Source organism: Sesamum indicum, linkage group LG13 (genome assembly GCF_026168435.1).
Source record: "Sesamum indicum cultivar Baizhima isolate 11 linkage group LG13, ASM2616843v1, whole genome shotgun sequence".
In the NCBI taxonomy this organism is placed as follows: Eukaryota; Viridiplantae; Streptophyta; class Magnoliopsida; order Lamiales; family Pedaliaceae; genus Sesamum; species Sesamum indicum.
Window position 1 is genome coordinate 15,838,818 of NC_142669.1, and position 18,342 is coordinate 15,857,159.

General features: G+C 31.3%; 1 protein-coding gene across 1 annotated transcript; it reads left to right on the plus strand.

The window, feature by feature from the left end:
- The first annotated feature begins 12,997 nt into the window (after positions 1–12,997).
- Positions 12,998–17,989, plus strand: SHM1 (serine transhydroxymethyltransferase 1). Its single transcript, XM_011075333.3, has 15 exons — positions 12,998–13,325; positions 13,416–13,466; positions 13,577–13,663; positions 13,870–13,991; positions 14,151–14,227; positions 14,439–14,563; positions 14,940–15,032; positions 15,551–15,643; positions 15,756–15,953; positions 16,065–16,169; positions 16,360–16,425; positions 16,574–16,651; positions 16,737–16,848; positions 16,937–17,047; positions 17,663–17,989. Exons 1-15 carry the CDS (start codon positions 13,236–13,238, stop codon positions 17,800–17,802), a joined length of 1,548 nt encoding a protein of 515 aa, XP_011073635.1. The 5' UTR covers positions 12,998–13,235; the 3' UTR covers positions 17,803–17,989.
- Positions 17,990–18,342: the final 353 nt, after the last annotated feature.

The following is an 18,342-nucleotide window of genomic DNA, read 5'->3' on the forward strand; positions in this document are numbered from 1 at the left end:
AATATGTAGTATGCTCGATGTGTATAGATAACATTTGGTGGATTTTTTGGTCTAGGAATTTTGCATCTTGGGGCTTTGAAAATACTGTATATTCAAAATGACCCTCTGCACCCCCTTTGACTTCCCTTATGGTGATCTAACTATAAAGATAATTAGTTAAACATCAACTATTAGGATTCTTTTTCTCCTATAAATTGATTAATTATTAATAAGTGTCCTAAATTTGAAAGTAAATGTGGCAGGAATGTCGCAGGAAGGATGACATTGCAAAAATTGAAAAAGTATTAGGATCATCTTGGCAATTGATTGATAAATATAGGGATGAAAATGAAAATTACCCATTAAAACATATAAAAGTATGGTAAAATATTAGGAACTTTTAATAATATTTCAGAAAACAGAGATTTAGAAAATGAAAAAGAATATTAAGAAAATAGCGAAAAAATATAATTTAGTTTAAGGTTGCGCGTTGTAGGGAATGTCAATAGTTCCTTTATTTTATTTAGGCTTTGTCCCATATTGGTTTCGAAAACAACTTTATTCTTGCTTCTATTGATCTCCCCTTTATCTTGGCTTTTGAAAGTGTTGAACCTTCTAAATCTTCTAAGGACAAATTTCAATACAAGGACAAGAAATTAAAAAAAGACGTGCAACATAAATCACTTAAAGGAAACGATCGAAAGATTTTTCAAAAGAACAAGTTCACTTAAAGGAAACGACCAAATGTGGGAAGAAAGACCAACAGAAATCAAACCAAAAGCAAAATTTTCAAACCACTCCTCAACTCAATCTTGCCGAAAATGAAGAGATAATTGTTGTTGTGTGTGCGGAGGTGAACTTGGAGGAAAATAAAACAGGGCGAATTTTGGACACAAGGGCCTCCAAGCATTTCTGCTCCAAATAAAGAACTGTTTTAAGAATTTAATGCGGCATCAGACGGTGAATGCGTCTTCATGGGCAACGCAGCCACTACTGGAGTATTAGGTAAAGAAAAGATTTTTTTTAACTTACTTTTGGAAAAAACTCTAGCATTATGATGTATTATATGTCGCCTCGCTTCGTAGAAATTTATTTCTGATGGTCTCCTTAATAAAGTTGGACTAAAGATAGCATTGGAAGTCTGATAGGGTAATAATCACCACAGGTGGTGATTTTATAGGAAAAGGGTAACTCTCTGATGGACTGTTTGTCCTAAACACCATTTCTACCTTTTCTAATAAAAACTCTTTGAATTCTGCTTATATAGTTGATCTGTTAGTATTTTGCATGGTAGACTTGGACATATTCATTATGCTTCTATTAAAAGACTAAAGAATATAAAACTTATAAATACATCTGATTTTTCACTTTTAAAGCAGTGGTTCCACCCACAACACAACATTACAAATTTTTCTTTCAACACGCGTTTGGTACAAATCATACCGAGTCGAACCAAAATTTGGTGCACCAAGAATACCGAATAAAATTTTTTAGTTCGAATAAAAATAATATATATGTACATTCATGCTAGTTGAATATTGATATAAATATATAAGTGTTATTTTCTTTATTAATGTAATGATTATTTCAAATGGTACAATTTATAATATTTTGAATTTATATTTTTCAGTAAATTTAATATCAATATCAATCTTATTTTTTTATACTATAATAATTTATTATTAAATAGTGAAGTATTTTCTCTTTTTAAATATTAAAATAATTAAATAGCAAAGAAAACATTTAACTAGAGAGAGAAAGAGTGTGTGTTTTTGTGTGTGTATGTGTGTGTGAGAGAGAGAGAGAGAGAGTGAGGAGAGCATGCGTGGATGTGTGTGAGAGAAGGAGCGTGCAAGTGTATGAATGAGAATATTTTTATCCTTTAACATATTAATTTTATATAACTTATAAAATTTTATAAAAAAAATTATAAAAGTTAATTTCTTTTTTAAAGAATTTATAAGAACCAAAATATTTTATTTCGAAATCTCATAAGTTCTTTAAACAAAAATTAATCAAATAAATATTTAAAATTTATAAGCTCTCAAATATTTTATAAAATATTTTTAACAAAATTATAAACTTAACATTTTATAAAATATTTTAAAAAACTTAGAAATTTAACGAATCACCCTCTAGTGTTCCGGACATAACCCAAATCTAAATAAAAATGACACCGAACATAGCCGCAGAATTTAAGAACTACAGTACAAACCGAAAGTTAGAATATCATCATCATCATGATGCTATCGGATAGCAGACATAATCGAAGAAAAAAAGCTACTTTCACTCACTTCTTCTATTTATGAATTATGATCGTGGGAGGATTTTCCGCCCTTGCTATACATTGTAACTGTATATGCAGTGTAATAGCTGAAACCTACCTCTATCTCGTATGCAAATTCGATCAATAACGTTAAAAGGACAAATATTTATATGTCGGTAAAACAAAATGGGGTAATTGTGAATTAAAAAATTCCAAGCAAATATTAAACTCTCTATTTTTAAAATAAAATTGTCGTCATGGTTTAATAGCAATTATTTTTTAAAATACAACTTTAACATAACAACATTACAATTTTGAGAAAATTCTAATTTTAATCCTGTAATTTAGAGGGAGTGACGTATCTTATCCTATACAAAATTAACATTCATAATTTAATCAGGAAATTTTATAATTTTAACAATTTTAAAATTTGTATTGACTTGCACATTATTCAATTAAATTGCAATTTTAATCCTATAATTCAATTATTACAGGATAAAAAGTATCAATTTTTCAAGCTGCAAAACTAAAATCAGAATTTAATTGAATTGAATGCAAGTCAAATGCAATTCGCCGATCAAATTGACCAAGAAAAGGATGAAAATCCCAAAATTGTAAAATTATGTGACCAAATTGTGAGGATCAATTCACCCACAACAAAAAATACTACAACCAACAAATTACGGTACTAAATTACTTTTTTTTTCCCCCTACAAATTCTAAAAAGTGAACGAACGGCAAATCTTTGGAAAACCACAAGAATGTATAAGGAGAGACTAATAATATGCTATTTTGTTATTAGGAAAATTGATTTAGCAACATAGCTAGTGATATATATAATAGACTTTGCAGATCTGTTCATTGCATGACTAAAATTATATATAATTAATTAAAATACAAAATCATATATCTATTGCATATTCCCATGGATTTAAGAAGTGATCCAAACCGTTAGATTATACCCAAAAAGAAAAAAAAATTAAAAAAAAAAGGAAAATTACTGAACTAGAAATTCACTTATTTATGTGCAACTTGTTTTGGGCAATGGACACCGTGGGTACTCGTCATCTCTATGGCATCCGTCGTCGAAGTTCTGGGAGTAGCTAACGGCATCGTACTGGAACGTCAAGGGTTTGGGCGCCCCGTAAAAGATTCTGCTCTCATTCACTATCTTACGGAGGAGCTTCCGCAGCCTCCGGCTGCGATGGCCCTGGCCGGAGTTTATGTGGATGCGGGAGTACTCTTCGTGCACCGGCACGCACGAGGGGGACATGCATCCGGAGAGGTAGGATGGCCGGCGGTGAAAGATGTCGCCGCCCATTTTCCGGCGGAGGTGAAGGGCTGTAGATCGGAGCGGAGCGGTGGTGGAGGAGATGGGGTTTGTACTTGCTAGGATTTGCATGCGGTGGTGGAGAAAGGCATCCAATGTTTATCCTTATAGTGCAATACTGGGAATTTCTTTGTGTGGGCCTGAAAAGTTGGTCTGTTGTTTTAGGTGAATAATAATGAATATGCCCCAGTCATAAATAAACGAGTTTCTATAAGGCAAATAAGGATAAAAATATATTTCTTATTGGTTTTGAAAATTTATGAATTATTTATTGTTATTTTTTAAGTTTATAAATGTGAAATAATTAAATCACACGTCATCTTTATACACGTGGTGTGTATATATTAAATATAATATAAGATGAAACATAAATTATAATAAAAAAAGCTAATCAATTCTTTGTGAAATAAAATGAATAATATAGAGAGGTGCCAATTCCTGAACAACCAATTTATTACCAATAGTACCAACATTTACTAGTATTTATTTTATTAGTACTGATTGCAGATTGGGATGACAACGGGTCGAGTTTGTCAAATTTTGGGACTCGATCTGTTAATATTTTTTTGGATCGAAAACCAGACACAGACTCGGTGGAGCCCAGTTAGAATTGTTAAAACAGTTAAAAATATTATTAAAAAATTAATTTATATTTTATAAATTTAAATGGGCATATTTTTTACTCTTAAATAATATAACTTTCAAATATATGTTATACTTATGTATACTTTACAACTTAACAAACTATTTTAAATTATTATTTAGTTTATAAAAGTATTATGTTTATAGTATTATACAGAAGTATGAATAAAATACACGAACCTTTTTCATGTACGTATAAATATACTTTATATAAATATATAAAAAGAAATATTAAAAGAATCGAGTCTAAGGTGAGTGTGGACTCATAAGTCATAACCTAACGACAAATCATGGTGGGAAAGATCAAACTAACTAATGCACATGAAAATTATTTTCTTTAATTTATATAAGTAATTAACATAAATTATATAAAAATTTTGGTCTGGATAAAGATAATTTTGATTTTAGAATTACACATACTGAATTGAATTATTCCTTACATTATAAATAATTATAATTTAAAAATTATGATTATAAATTTATACCACTATCAAGTAAAAATAATACGAAAACTTAGTCTTAATTATGGTTAATCAAATATTTATCACAATTTTCATATATATTCAAAATATTTATCATGGTTTTTAACTATGATCAAAATATTTGCCATTATTTTCAATTGTAGCTAATTTTTTACCTCGTATGGAAAACAACGACTAATGATCATTGTGTCGTTGTGGCCAATTAGTATTCACCTCAATTTTTTATTTTTAACTTTGATAATTAGCCATTACAAAGAGGTTATAATTTATTTCCCTACAGTGTAAAAAGTATAATTAAAAAATTATGGTAAATCAATATTATCCACCACCCATAACAATAAATTGATACGAAAACTCAAGTTACAAACGACGACTAATCAACATTTGTCATGACCATAACTCTTGTTAAAACATGACATGGTTCTCAGCTATGCCTAAAATATTTGCAATGGCTCTTAGTTATGTTTAATATTTTGGCCTCGTCTTTTAAATTAAAACAACAATCAATAATTGTTCAGCAACAGTGCTTAATTACTATTCGTCATTATTTTTTACTTTTTGTCATGATAATAAGCAATGGGAACATGTCATATTTCCGGTAGTGATAGTTGTGTTATACCATAATTTCGTATAGTGATAATTCCAATTTTGGTATCCAATATTCCGACTTCATCACCAAGATTTTTTAAAATGATCAAAGTCAGTCATCTCCGTTAGTTGGTAGTCTAAACTAACAAGAGGCCGTTTGAAGACAAAAAAAATAGTGGTAAAGACATAATAAAATGTCATTACTAACGTGGGATGATTTCAGCTTTGGCCACCTAAGTTAGCCATTGAATCAGTTTGGTTATCCATGTTCGTCTTTTGCCTATCGTATGTGTGGTCTCTCTGTTAGTTTCGATCATTTATACCTTATTATTAAATGAAAGCACCTTTTTGATGTCTCACTTTTTTTGTGCTCCGTCAATTTTTTTTAATTATTTTATTAATATTAATTTTTCTCTCTCTTCTCAATTTCTACATCCTTTTTTGTTCTCTCATTTTTTTAGATGATTTCTCTTAATTTTTTTATATTTTTATTATCTATTTGATACATTTTTTTAAAATAGTAATTAGTTTTTTAAATTTAAAATTAGTGCAAATGGGACACATATACTAGTTTTAGGAAAACTTGGGGACTAGAATTAATGAGTTTGAAATATGAGATACTAAAAATGATTTAGTCACCAACTTAATGTATCAAAATTGAAATTATCCCCAATTTGATATTGTAATTCAAATTCAGTAATTCTTAGAAGGATTCCCGTATCAGTTCCATGCAAAATATATAGGGTTAATTATACTTACACTGTCTTTAAAAGTTCAAAATTACACATTTTCCCCAAAAAAGTTCTAAAATTATCCTTACATCTCCGAAATTCGTTGTTTACATAAATTTTAAATTTTACCTCTTATTTAATATTCTTGTGTAATAATTTTGTACTTATAAGGAAGAAAACGTAAAAATATTAATCTCACTCCATATATAAATACTATATTTATCTTTTTATAAATACAAAAATATTTAAATAATGGGCAAAAGTGAAAATTTATATAATTTATTTTGCTAAAGTCGGTATTTTTCATTCAAATCCTAACGAAAAGGGGGTCGGATATAAACGGAGAATTTTCAAAGAAAGTATAACTACAATTTTAAAAAATTTTGAAAAAGAATGTAATTTTACATTTTTAAAAAAAAGTTATATGTAATTAACTCTAGTATGTATATCAGTAAAATGTGTTAGAAAATCCCCACAGAAATGCGGGACACACTGTAGTGCGAGAGTTATGAGTAATTGGGCATGTGAAGTATTGTAGTTGCCAGGCTAGACCAATCCAGCTAGGTAGTGGGGGCTGGGTTGCTTGTCCTGGCCTTCAATTCCAGTGATAAAAGGCAAAATTCTCTGCCCAAAATCCAGGATGTTGTGTCAGTGTCCCCCCTTCTGATCTTGGGGCATTATTGGATTCTTTCTCATTTATTCATATCATCACTCATCACAAACAGAAGGCTGGATCTAGATGGATGCTGCTCGTCGTAGCTGTCTTCGTTTTTGCAGCATTAACGTGTTTGGAAGACGTCGTACTTGTGTTACTTGTTTTTGCAAATATTTCTAGTGCTGTTTTTTTAGATATTTTAAGGTATTGGGAAGTGTTCAAGAAATTAAATTAAGAATTTTGAATGTTTTTCTTAAGACTTTTAAGGATTCTATACTATTTTTTTCTACCAATATATACTCATAAAATATAAATTAATTAAATGTTTTTTCATTATTTATATGTATATAATATTTTGTCGATTTTAAGATCTGTATATTTGTATCGTTTGCCAAGTGAAGTTTGTAGTATGATCTAATATAAGATAAAGATTTTTCAAGATCAAAAAATTCCAGAATCAAGGGTATTTGTTTGGTAAAATCGAATTGAATCCGACAAAATTTTAGTACGTTAAAGTATTATATTGAATACTGAATTTGAATGAATTGATTTGATTTTAGTAATAATTGATTTTTTTTTTTTTTGTATTTCGATGCGTATTATGATAAACAGAATTTTTTATTCAAAAAAAATTATTTTAAAATTAAATATTAAAAACAATAATTACATTTTTTTTAATTTTTGATAAGTAAACAAAAAATGGTACAAAGAATAATTACTAGATATAATAATATGCATGTAAAATTAAATATAAAAATAATGTTTTGATATTCGATACGTTTTGGAAACCAAAACTAAAAATCAAACCAAATGAAATGCCAATTTCTAAAAAATAAATACATGTAAATCAAATATGGAACTGGATTTTTTTTTTTTGTTTTAATAAATTTTGGCACGTACTGAATTTTAAATTTTGATTAATTTAGCAAACTGCAAGCACCCTGAGGGTGGTCGTGAGTCGGGTTTTGGGTTTGAGTTTTTTGGGTCAGACATTCGATATTACTAGATAGTATATTTTTTTTAGGGAAAAGTATTATTTTAGTCCGCTAAGTATGCCTAATTTTAATTTTAGTTCGACAATTATGTCCATTTTTGTTTAGGTCCAGTAACTTACAAAATTGCTTACTTTTAGTCATCTGGCAGATTTTGGGACAATTTTACCCTTATGAGTGCATATGGACTAAAACTGCCTTTCAAAAGTTGCATAGGGGTAAAATTATCTAAAAATCTGTCAGAGGACTAAAAGTAAGCAATTTCGTAAGTTACTGAACCTAAATAAAAAATAAACATAGTTATCAGACTAAAATTAAAATGAGGCATACTTAGCGGACTAAAATAATATTTTTTCCTTTTTTTTATCCGATATAAATTTGATAAAGTTGGGTACCCAAAATTGAATATTCAAATTTTTTTTTTTAACTTCTGTAATTTAAATGTGAAGAAAAGCAGGGGCAACAAAAATATTTAAAATCATATTTTTCTTTTGATAACTTTATACTTATAAATTAAAATTTACACGCACGATGTGACTTTATTTATTTTAAACATTATACAAATTTAATATCCAATCATAGTATCACTTTTTAATGTTCAAAAATAGTATATATAACATCACAATTTATTCAAATTAATAGAATAAATAATCCAATTCATAATATTAATAACTTGATAACTAAATCAACCAAGGCATACACCATTCTCTTTACTAATTTATCAGTAACAACAAATAATTCTCTTTTCTTTATCAATTTTATTATTTTCTAAATATATAATGGGTATTCTATTAATTCGACCCGATATCTCTCTAATTAATAACCAACCCAAAACTTAAAAATTATAAAAACTATAGGAGCCATCTACCCTAATTGGTTGGAATTAGATTAGATTCGACCAATCTGATCTGAATGCCCACTCCTGAAACACAGACTCAAAACTTACCAAGTACGATCCCTATGGCTGATGGGATTGGGCCCATTTATAGAATAGCCTTATTGGGCTTCACTAAACAATGGATTATGGAGGGGTTGGACTCTAGACCAAAATACATATTGAGATATTTATTGTAGTCGTACCAAAATTCACGATTGTATTCCAATGCAGACTATATACTTGTTCTCTTATGTGAAAAATCAATTAAAATGGTTCATAGACTAGGGTTACAAGGTGGAATTAAATACATAATGGATTATTAAGTGTTCACTAGAAGACTGAAAAAATATGGATGAATAAATTTTCTATGAATTTAAGATAAAATGTTATGATCTTTAAAAATAAAAAATGTCACAAGTCCTGATAGGGTCAGTAGCGTTGAGAAGCTGCGATTCAAAGATTGAAAGCTTGTTCTTGAATTTGAATATGTAATCTTTGTCGGACTTGTGGGAATTTTGATTTGTTGCATATATGTAGTATGTAGTATATAGTGTTTCTTGCCAATGAGGCGTAGTTAAGTTAGTGAAATTGAAACTCCATGATTTTATAGGTCATGGATACAAATTCCGCCATGTGCATGGGATGTTATCTACTGCATAATAAAAATTGTTGTTTACTATAATAGTGGGTGTTATTGAGCAGAATATGACTATTGTGATAGTCTTTGTTAGATATTGATGTTGGCAGTAATGATTGTAATTGTAATTGATATATTTCAATTAATAATAATTCATCGTTCTTATTTATATAAAAAAAAAGAGTATATGGCGTCTCTTATTTTCATTGTAAATACCCCTTTTTTATAGGTCTGAGTTAGGACTTTTGCTTGCGGCTCACTTCTGTTGGCTAGTTCGATGGACAAATTTCTTAAAAGATCATATTTAAACATGTATGGACACAATTAATTAATTTAAAATAAAATAATAATCTTATATTTTATTTTAGATATCCATCAAAATTCATTTGACCAAATCTTGAAAATATAAAGCTCAAATTTGGTTAATTTATATGAACTTTTAATTGTAACTTATTCTAAAAGAAATTTGATGTCAACAATATGTTAATTTGGAGAGAGAGTGCTTACGGGTGAATCTGATTTAACAATTGGAGCTCTCAAAAATACTTTTGAAACCCAACTACGGTTGTCAGAGTATGTAACAATGCATATCTAAAATCACTTTTGATCAATCGTGATTGTGGAGGTATATGACAATATAATGTATGATCAGTTTTGAGTTATTCAAACGCATTAATTTATATTTTTATAAATATTAAAATTTAGAGTTTTTGATCAACAATTTGAGATCAAATTCGAAAAAATTACATTTCTGATCCCATATAATAAGATCATTTTCAATTTAATTCCATTTATTAGAATTTTATCACATTAGTCCCATACATTTTAGAAAATTCTCAATATCAGTCCCAAGTCACTTATCTGTCCAATTTTTAACCAAAAAAATCATGTGAATTAAGCATAGCCGTTGGTGAGTGCACGTGTTGACTTGTTTAGGTCGGAAAAAAATGCCTTTATTAGGGAGAAATGAAAGCCAAGGCACGCACCAACATTCTTGCAACTCAAAACTTAATTTTGCAAGGTATCGGGAGCCATGTCCACCTCAAAATAGCAAGTTCAAAAATTGCACTAAAAGAGCCATTGATTGAACTCAACAACTGAAGGTTAAGTGATTTTACAAAATGAATTGTCTTTCAAAGCACAAAATTAGAGTTTTTGGTTTAGCGAAAATTTTGTGGCAGATTAGAGCAAGAGAATTGAAAATTGCTTTTGCAACTCATAGATGTGATGCCGACGTGCGTCCCCCTCCCCCCAGACTCTCTTAACAACCACACTTAATTTACGTGACTTTTCCATTAAAATTGGATAGAGAAGTGACTTAGGACTAACATCGATTTTTTTTTTTAAAAACAAATGGGACTAAATATGAGAAAAATCTAATAAATGGGACCTAATTGAGAATAAGGTTAATATATGGGACGAAAAATGCGATTTTCCCACCAAATTCACTCTAGGATGGTATTTGTAATGTTGAAAATAAGCATTTATCAAATTATTTGTTGAAAATAAGCTGAAATAGTGGTTTTATTTTGCAATTTCTATTTTTGAATTGTTTAAATTAAATTGATTTAAATCAAAAAAATATAAGTAGATCTCCACCAACTTTGCAGGTTATTGGTAAATTTATAAATAATAAATTATTTTTTCAAACACTACAATTTTATATTTTTTTCACTTTTAATTTTTTATTTCAAACTTTTCACGTTGTTTAATTTATAATTTTTTATTACAATTTATTTCTACCTTAAAAATAAAAGTTATTACAAACGTCCCAAGAAGAAGGGGAAGGAAGCAACAAGGTCCAAATTCCACCTGGTTCATCATACATCAGGGATCGCTTTGTGGCGGAGAAGTGCTAGTTTTGGATAGGGCTTTCACGGTTGGTTTTTGTGAGAATCCTTGTCTTTAGCAACACAAACACACATTCAAATGCAAATACATTGATGTGGTTATTGAAATCTTGATCTACGGACAAAATTTTAAATAATTAAATTTGGATCCAGGGATTAAATTGTAATAACATGGGGAAAATAGTATTTTTTTCGTCTTGTAATTTAGAGTTTTTCTACTTTAGGTCCCATTGGTGATTTCGAGATTTTCATTTTTGGTCTCATAACTTTAAAAAGTAGCAATTTTTGTCTTATGCCAACTTTTCATTAGATAGGAAAAGGCTACATGGTCCTTAAGTGCATGGAATAAAAAATACGACTTTTTGAAAGTTATGAAATCATATGTGAGAATTTCGTAATCAATAGGACGAAAAGTGTAAAGTTCGTAAAGGCCAAATACTAAGCACACAATATTTTTTATTAAAACATGTAATAGATGTCATGAAATCAGAAGTTCTACTTTTTTAAATGTTACGGGACAAAAAATAAAAATTCCAAATCAATAGAATTAAATTTTTTAAATATGTGGACGTTAGGATTATCGACACAAACAAAAGATGGGCAAAAACATTCTTTATTTTATGTAAATTCTATCATTTGTAACTGAAAGGGAGATTTCGGACAGTAACAAAACTGAATTCAACATTTAAGCTGATCTATTCCATTTTATTTTTCTACTTGTGATTGTAAATTGTAAATCTTACATAGTACACACACACACAAAATACAAAATATTAATAACTTGGTATAATTCTACCATCCTCTCAAGAGATTTTGTGTCATTATATGTATATATCTGTAGACCCCGAATGTTTATTTTCACCTAATGTATAGATTCTTTCGTTAGTCAAAATTTACAAAATTCATTGATATTAACAAAATTAATTGAATGAAAATCCATAATTACCTCCGATTAATTTATTATTGACTTATTGCAGATCAAACAAATATTTTTCTAACCAAACTATTCTTGATAATATACCTCCTGACATGTATTAGTATGTAAAGATGTAATAAGATGAAGACATACCCTTAATAAGGGTAGAAATATATCTTCTCACATGCATTAGCATATTTGGTAAACAAAAAAATTGTTTAACCTACAATAAGTTATAAGTCAATCGAGGGTAATTATAGATTTTTATTTAATTTTTTTTGTTAATAGTAACAAATTCGGTGAATTTTGACTAACAAATGGATTTATTTATTAGATTAAAGAACAAACATAAGGGGTACTAAATATAAATTCTTAAACCACAAAAAAATCTGTGTATTACACCAAATCTCATAGGAGTACGGCATAATTATCCTTTATAACTTTTAGTCTCATTTTATATATATATATATATATATCTTTCATCCAACAACCCATTATGTCCATCAAATAATATTTAAAATCCTTCATTAACCTGAAGAATGGGGTGAGTTTTGGAATTTAGTTACAATCTATGAAAAATTATAAAATTGTGAGTCTAAACTGCATAATCACTTTTTTCAAATCAATTATTTCAAAATTAATTATTCATATATGATTTCTTGGTGATTTATTTTTTAATTTGAATTTTATTGAGTTAGCTATAATCTTACAATGTGATCTACATTTATTAAACAAAAAAAGAATAATATTTTTGCTTTACTTTTTCTTAAATTATGGCACCAATATAGGTAGTTTCATTTATAAAATTAAAAATTCAAATATTATAATTTTTTTTATTAAAATCAATTATCTGATAATCAATTATGCAATTATAGGATCAAACTCAACTGGATCTCATGTCCAGAATGGAACTCAATTAATGCTTTGAGTTTGAGATAGTATTATTAAGACCTCCTCAAAATTATCAAGTGAAACTTGCAGTTGTTGAGTGAGGTTACAAATCTAGGCATCTTCCCTCCGGTTTTAGAACCAATCAGCCCAATCGTAACCGTAGGCCAACGGCCAGTCAGTCTCTCTAGCAATTCCGAACAAGATAAAGTCACAGAAGGAACAAAAAACATTTTGGTAATCCGAAAAACAAGAACCAGAAATATTGTCGAATTTTCTGCCACCACCCAAAATCTCATCCCCCCAAAAAACCCATACCCAAAACAAGAGACCCACAGCGCACTTGTGTCTCTGCGCATGTCTTTTGCCTACGTTTAGAGCGGAGAAAAGGGGAGAGCAAAAATGGCGTTGGCAATGGCTGTCAGGAGGCTTTCCTCCTCCATTGACAAACCCGTCAAGCGTTTCAGCAATGGCGGCTCTCTCTACTACATGGTCTGCTCACCTTACTGTTTTTACTTTCTCTTTCACTTGGCGGGCCCGTTCTGTTCAAGTGTTTATGCAGTTTAATTTGGTCATTTGCAGTCATCTTTGCCTAATGAAGCAGTGTACGAGAAGGAAAAGACCGGCGTAACGGTATGGGATTTGGATTGTTTGATGCGTAGTTCTATGTTAGTTGGTTTCTTTCTTGTATGTGCGTTGGGTTTGTTCTTCGGGATTTTGAAATACTAGTGTTGGAATTGCAGTGGCCGAAGCAGCTGAATGCTCCATTGGAGGTCGTTGATCCTGAAATTGCTGACATTATTGAGCATGAAAAGGCCAGGCAATGGAAGGTAACCTTTGCTTTTCTCTTGTTTTCTGCTCTCTTCTATCGCGATTGTTTTCTTGATAGTGATATCATGTTCAAACACATGGTGTTTAAGTTTCACTGTAATCGATCGTTTCCTCGGATTAATCACTTTTGTAATTTGAGTATCTGTATGGTTGTGTTCTTGTACAAAATCCTTTCGAAGTAAAGCAATTCTTGGATATGTTATAGGGACTTGAACTCATCCCTTCGGAGAATTTCACATCTGTCTCTGTGATGCAAGCAGTTGGTTCAGTTATGACTAACAAGTACAGTGAAGGCTACCCTGGTGCTAGATACTATGGAGGAAATGAGTATGTTATGAACTTCAAAGTTTTCTCGTTTTCTTCTTAATATATGATTTGTTGTGATTTATTGTAAAACGTTATATTTTCCCATGTAAGATAGCATATAAGTGTTGTTCTTGGACTCTCTTGATTTGCCTTCTTCTCAGCAAGTTCTCTTGAATTCAGGTATATTGACATGGCCGAAACATTATGCCAAAAGCGAGCTTTGGAAGCATTCAGGTTGGATCCTGCAAAATGGGGAGGTAATTTTCACAAAATTGACGTACAGGATGCACATATAGATTTTTGGTCAAATATGCCTTATAGTTGCCTAGATGCCTTTCATGACTGGGAAGATAATTTAAGCAGCAAACTGCTTGCTTTTTAAGAACTTGGAAGGAAGGGCCTTGACATTTTCAGTTGTAAGAACCATGATAGTTAACGTTGAATCTTGTTGGCTGCTTTTTAATGCAGTGAATGTACAGCCTTTATCAGGATCTCCAGCAAACTTTCATGTTTACACGGCTTTACTTAAACCACATGACAGAATCATGGCACTTGATCTTCCTCATGGAGGGCATCTTTCTCATGGTTATCAGGTACCCACAAGCTACAAGTTTCAGCACATGTCAAAAAATCCTACATCCTCTTATCGACCCTGCGTATACAATGTTTCTACTTACCAAACCATTTTTTACTCTTTGAAAGAATTTCCAGCCAAAATGATCTTATTTAAAGTTTTTCAATTTCTTCTTCTGAGTTTGACTCTACCATTACTATAGTGATAAATGTGCAAAACTCTCCTATTCCGAGGGGATCTCTATGCAGGCAGTATCAGGCTTAAAGATTATTCTGCAGCCTGAATATGAAATTAGTTAATCCATAACAAATTTTGAAGATTTCTTGTCCTTAACATCAATTCCTCCAAATTATAGCATTTTGAGAATAATTTTATGTTTTCTTCAATTTGTACAGACCGACACAAAGAAGATATCCGCAGTCTCTATATTCTTTGAGACCATGCCATACAGATTGAATGAAAGCACTGGCTATATTGATTACGATCAGGTAGCTTCCCCTTCTCTTTATGATCATGTTTTCTCCCTGTTGATCATTTTCTTTGATGTCAACTGCTACATATGCATGGATTTTCAGATTCTATCTTAGATAGTGTTCTTGGAATTTCAAGGCATATGCAAGTCATAAGAAATAAGATTTTTGAATTTATGATGTCCATTCTATCTATTAGATTAAGCTTTCAAACGGGGTGATCATATTGTGGTATTTAGAGTTAGGCTAAGAACAAGTCTTGTTGGCTCAAATCTCTACAGTACCAATTTCTGGAGAAGTGTTTCACGTTTTCTTCACAGAAAGAGTATCAGATGTGGGCGTGTTAGCAATATTAAATATTTAATGTCTCACCTCCCTAATAGTTTAAGCTTTTACATCATGTGATCATTCTATATTCTTTTGTAAAAATAAATTCTGATTCAATTGAACTTTTAGAATTGAATTATCAGTAGTTTTTATGTAATGGAGCAGTGCACAATATATTAAAGCACTGCTGAATTGATTTCTTGATGCAGCTGGAAAAGAGTGCTGTACTCTTCAGGCCAAAACTAATCGTTGCTGGTGCTAGTGCTTATGCACGTCTCTATGATTACTCACGTATTCGGAAGGTAATTCCCATTGGTTTTGCATAGAACATCTGTTGCTTGCACATCTTATAAGCCGCTCGGCGTGACTCTAATTGTTAAGAAGAATAACCTTGTGTCTTCACATCTTTGACAGGTCTGTGACAAGCAGAAAGCCATATTGTTGGCAGATATGGCACACATTAGTGGATTAGTCGCAGCTGGAGTCATCCCATCACCATTCGACTACGCGGATGTGGTGACAACCACCACCCACAAATCACTCCGTGGACCCCGTGGTGCCATGATATTTTTCAGGAAGGGTGTCAAAGAGATCAACAAGCAAGGCAAAGAGGTTAGTTCATAGTTGTTTTTTCGAGTGGTCTCAAGTACCATTATGCTTACTTGCGAGCTGATGTTGAGTTCATTTCTGTATCTGAAGTTTTAACTCTTGTATCTGTTGAAGGTTTTGTACGACTATGAAGATAAAATCAATCAAGCTGTCTTTCCTGGGCTCCAAGGTGGTCCTCACAATCACACAATTACCGGTTTGGCAGTTGCTCTTAAACAGGTTTGACACTCTAAATACTATATTTGTTGGGAACGACATATATTCTATAAATGAAGCTGAGTGACCTTTAACAGCCTAACAGTCAACAAAAATATTTGTTTCAGGGCATACTATTTTCATTCCATATTGTTTATTGACTTAATAACGATCTCAAAGCATACAGTCAATACATACTGTTTTCTGATTGCAGGCAACCACACCAGAATACAAGGCTTACCAAGAACAAGTCCTGAGCAACTGCTCGAAGTTTGCCCAGGTATAAATAAAGGACATTTAAAAACTGAAACAGTAGTAAAATCTGAAAATCTCAGCTTGAAAAGTCGGATGTTTAACTTTCTCAGTGCACTCCAATCTTGGTTAATATGCAATCGAGTATCAAATATCAAAACATTTTATTTTGGCAGACATTGGCTGAAAAGGGATATGAACTAGTTTCTGGTGGAACCGACAACCACTTGGTCCTAGTCAATTTGAAAAACAAGGTAAAGCGTAAGAACTCCATTACCCTCATCACAAATAATTTATACATTGGAAGAATTTCATTACGTTTGAGTTTTCCTGTTGAAGGGTATTGACGGTTCGAGGGTAGAGAAGGTGTTGGAATCTGTCCACATTGCAGCCAACAAGAATACCGTTCCTGGAGACGTATCTGCCATGGTTCCTGGTGGCATCAGGATGGGTAAGAGTCTCTCTTCTCTCTTAATCGAGTTTTAATTATGGAACTGCAACTTTTCTGATGTAATGTTTTCGGTCTTTTATCTATTCAGGAACCCCTGCTCTTACGTCTAGGGGATTTGTAGAGGAGGATTTCGTCAAAGTTGCTGAATTCTTTGATGCTGCTGTGAAGTTGGCTGTAAAAATCAAGGCTGATACCAAAGGTTCTTTACTCCATCTTAGCTCCATAAATTTAAGAGAGAACTACACGGACCCTTCCTAAGTTTGAATATTGGAAATTACACTGACAACCTCTGCAGTCTATAATAAAACAAACAGCACGAGGTGGATTGTAATTTTCAAAATCAATGATTCTTCTGTAGTTTGCCTGAACATCATTAAAATTTGAGCAAAATACAGAAGAACTCTTGTTTTTGAAAATTACATTGACAACCTCTGCAGTCTGAATATAACACATGATAGCAGGAATGCAATGTAATTTTTCAAAATCGAGGGAGTCTTCTATAATATGTCTAAACCTCCCTAAGTTCCAAAATACTCTGTCATAATATAAAACATGACAGTAGGAGGCGAAATTTAAATTTTTCAAATCGAGGGACTCTTCTGCTTCTGAACATATTAAGAACAACTCTATTTTTGAAATTTACATCTGTAATGTGAAACATGACAGCAGGGGGTGCAATGTAAATTTTGAAAAAATCGAAGGATTCTTCTAATAATATGCCTAAACCTAGGGGGTGGGATGTAATTATCGTCCCTAAACGTAAAACCACCTCCTATTTTTTTCTCAACTCTTTCTCGTTCTTTTTTCATTCCAGGGACAAAGTTGAAGGACTTCTTGACCACAATGCCATCCTTCCAATCTGAGATTACAAAACTCCGCCACGACGTGGAGGAGTACGCAAAGCAATTTCCCACGATCGGGTTCGAAAAAGAAACCATGAAGTACAAGAACTAATGGATAGAGGTGAAAGCTGGACACATGTATGTTACGTTACATTACGTATGAAGAAATGTGGCTTTGCAAGTGGTTATGTACAAAATTCCAGATTCTGATTCCTCTTTTCGCTGCTGTATACGTACGATAACAAAACGATCGTATGAGCAATAAACCTTGAGCAAGGCTTGTTTCTCCCCTTGTGCAATTCGCTTGGTCGATGTTTTCTTTCGCTTCGCTGCATTTCTTGCAGATCAGTTTTTTTACTGTATGCTTCACATGAAACATCTCTTAGCCATATTATGGTATGAATATGAAATAGATGATTTGAAATGCGTTCTTGGAATAGGCAAGATGAACAAAAGTATTATTTTTTCAAAAACGCGACTTAAAAAACTAGGAGGGTTTAAGTGTAAATTTCACTCTTGTGGATTTGAATGTCTGTCTGGGTGATGTTACAATGATAAAATCTCCAGGTAGGCAAGAAACTTGTGATTTAAAGGGTGTTTATAAACCTCCTATTTTTTTTTTTTTCTTTTTGGAAATAAGTTATAAAAAAGT

What these genes read in the sequence shown, in the direction of transcription:
- SHM1 (XM_011075333.3), top strand. Translation starts at nt 13,236, where the DNA reads ATGGCGTTGGCAATGGCTGTCAGGAGGCTTTCCTCCTCCATTGACAAA. An exon ending in TCAACAAGCAAGGCAAAGAG is followed by an intron (nt 15,954 to 16,064) that starts GTTAGTTCATAG and finishes TATCTGTTGAAG; the next exon opens with GTTTTGTACGACTATGAAGA. An exon ending in ACTGCTCGAAGTTTGCCCAG is followed by an intron (nt 16,426 to 16,573) that starts GTATAAATAAAG and finishes TTATTTTGGCAG; the next exon opens with ACATTGGCTGAAAAGGGATA.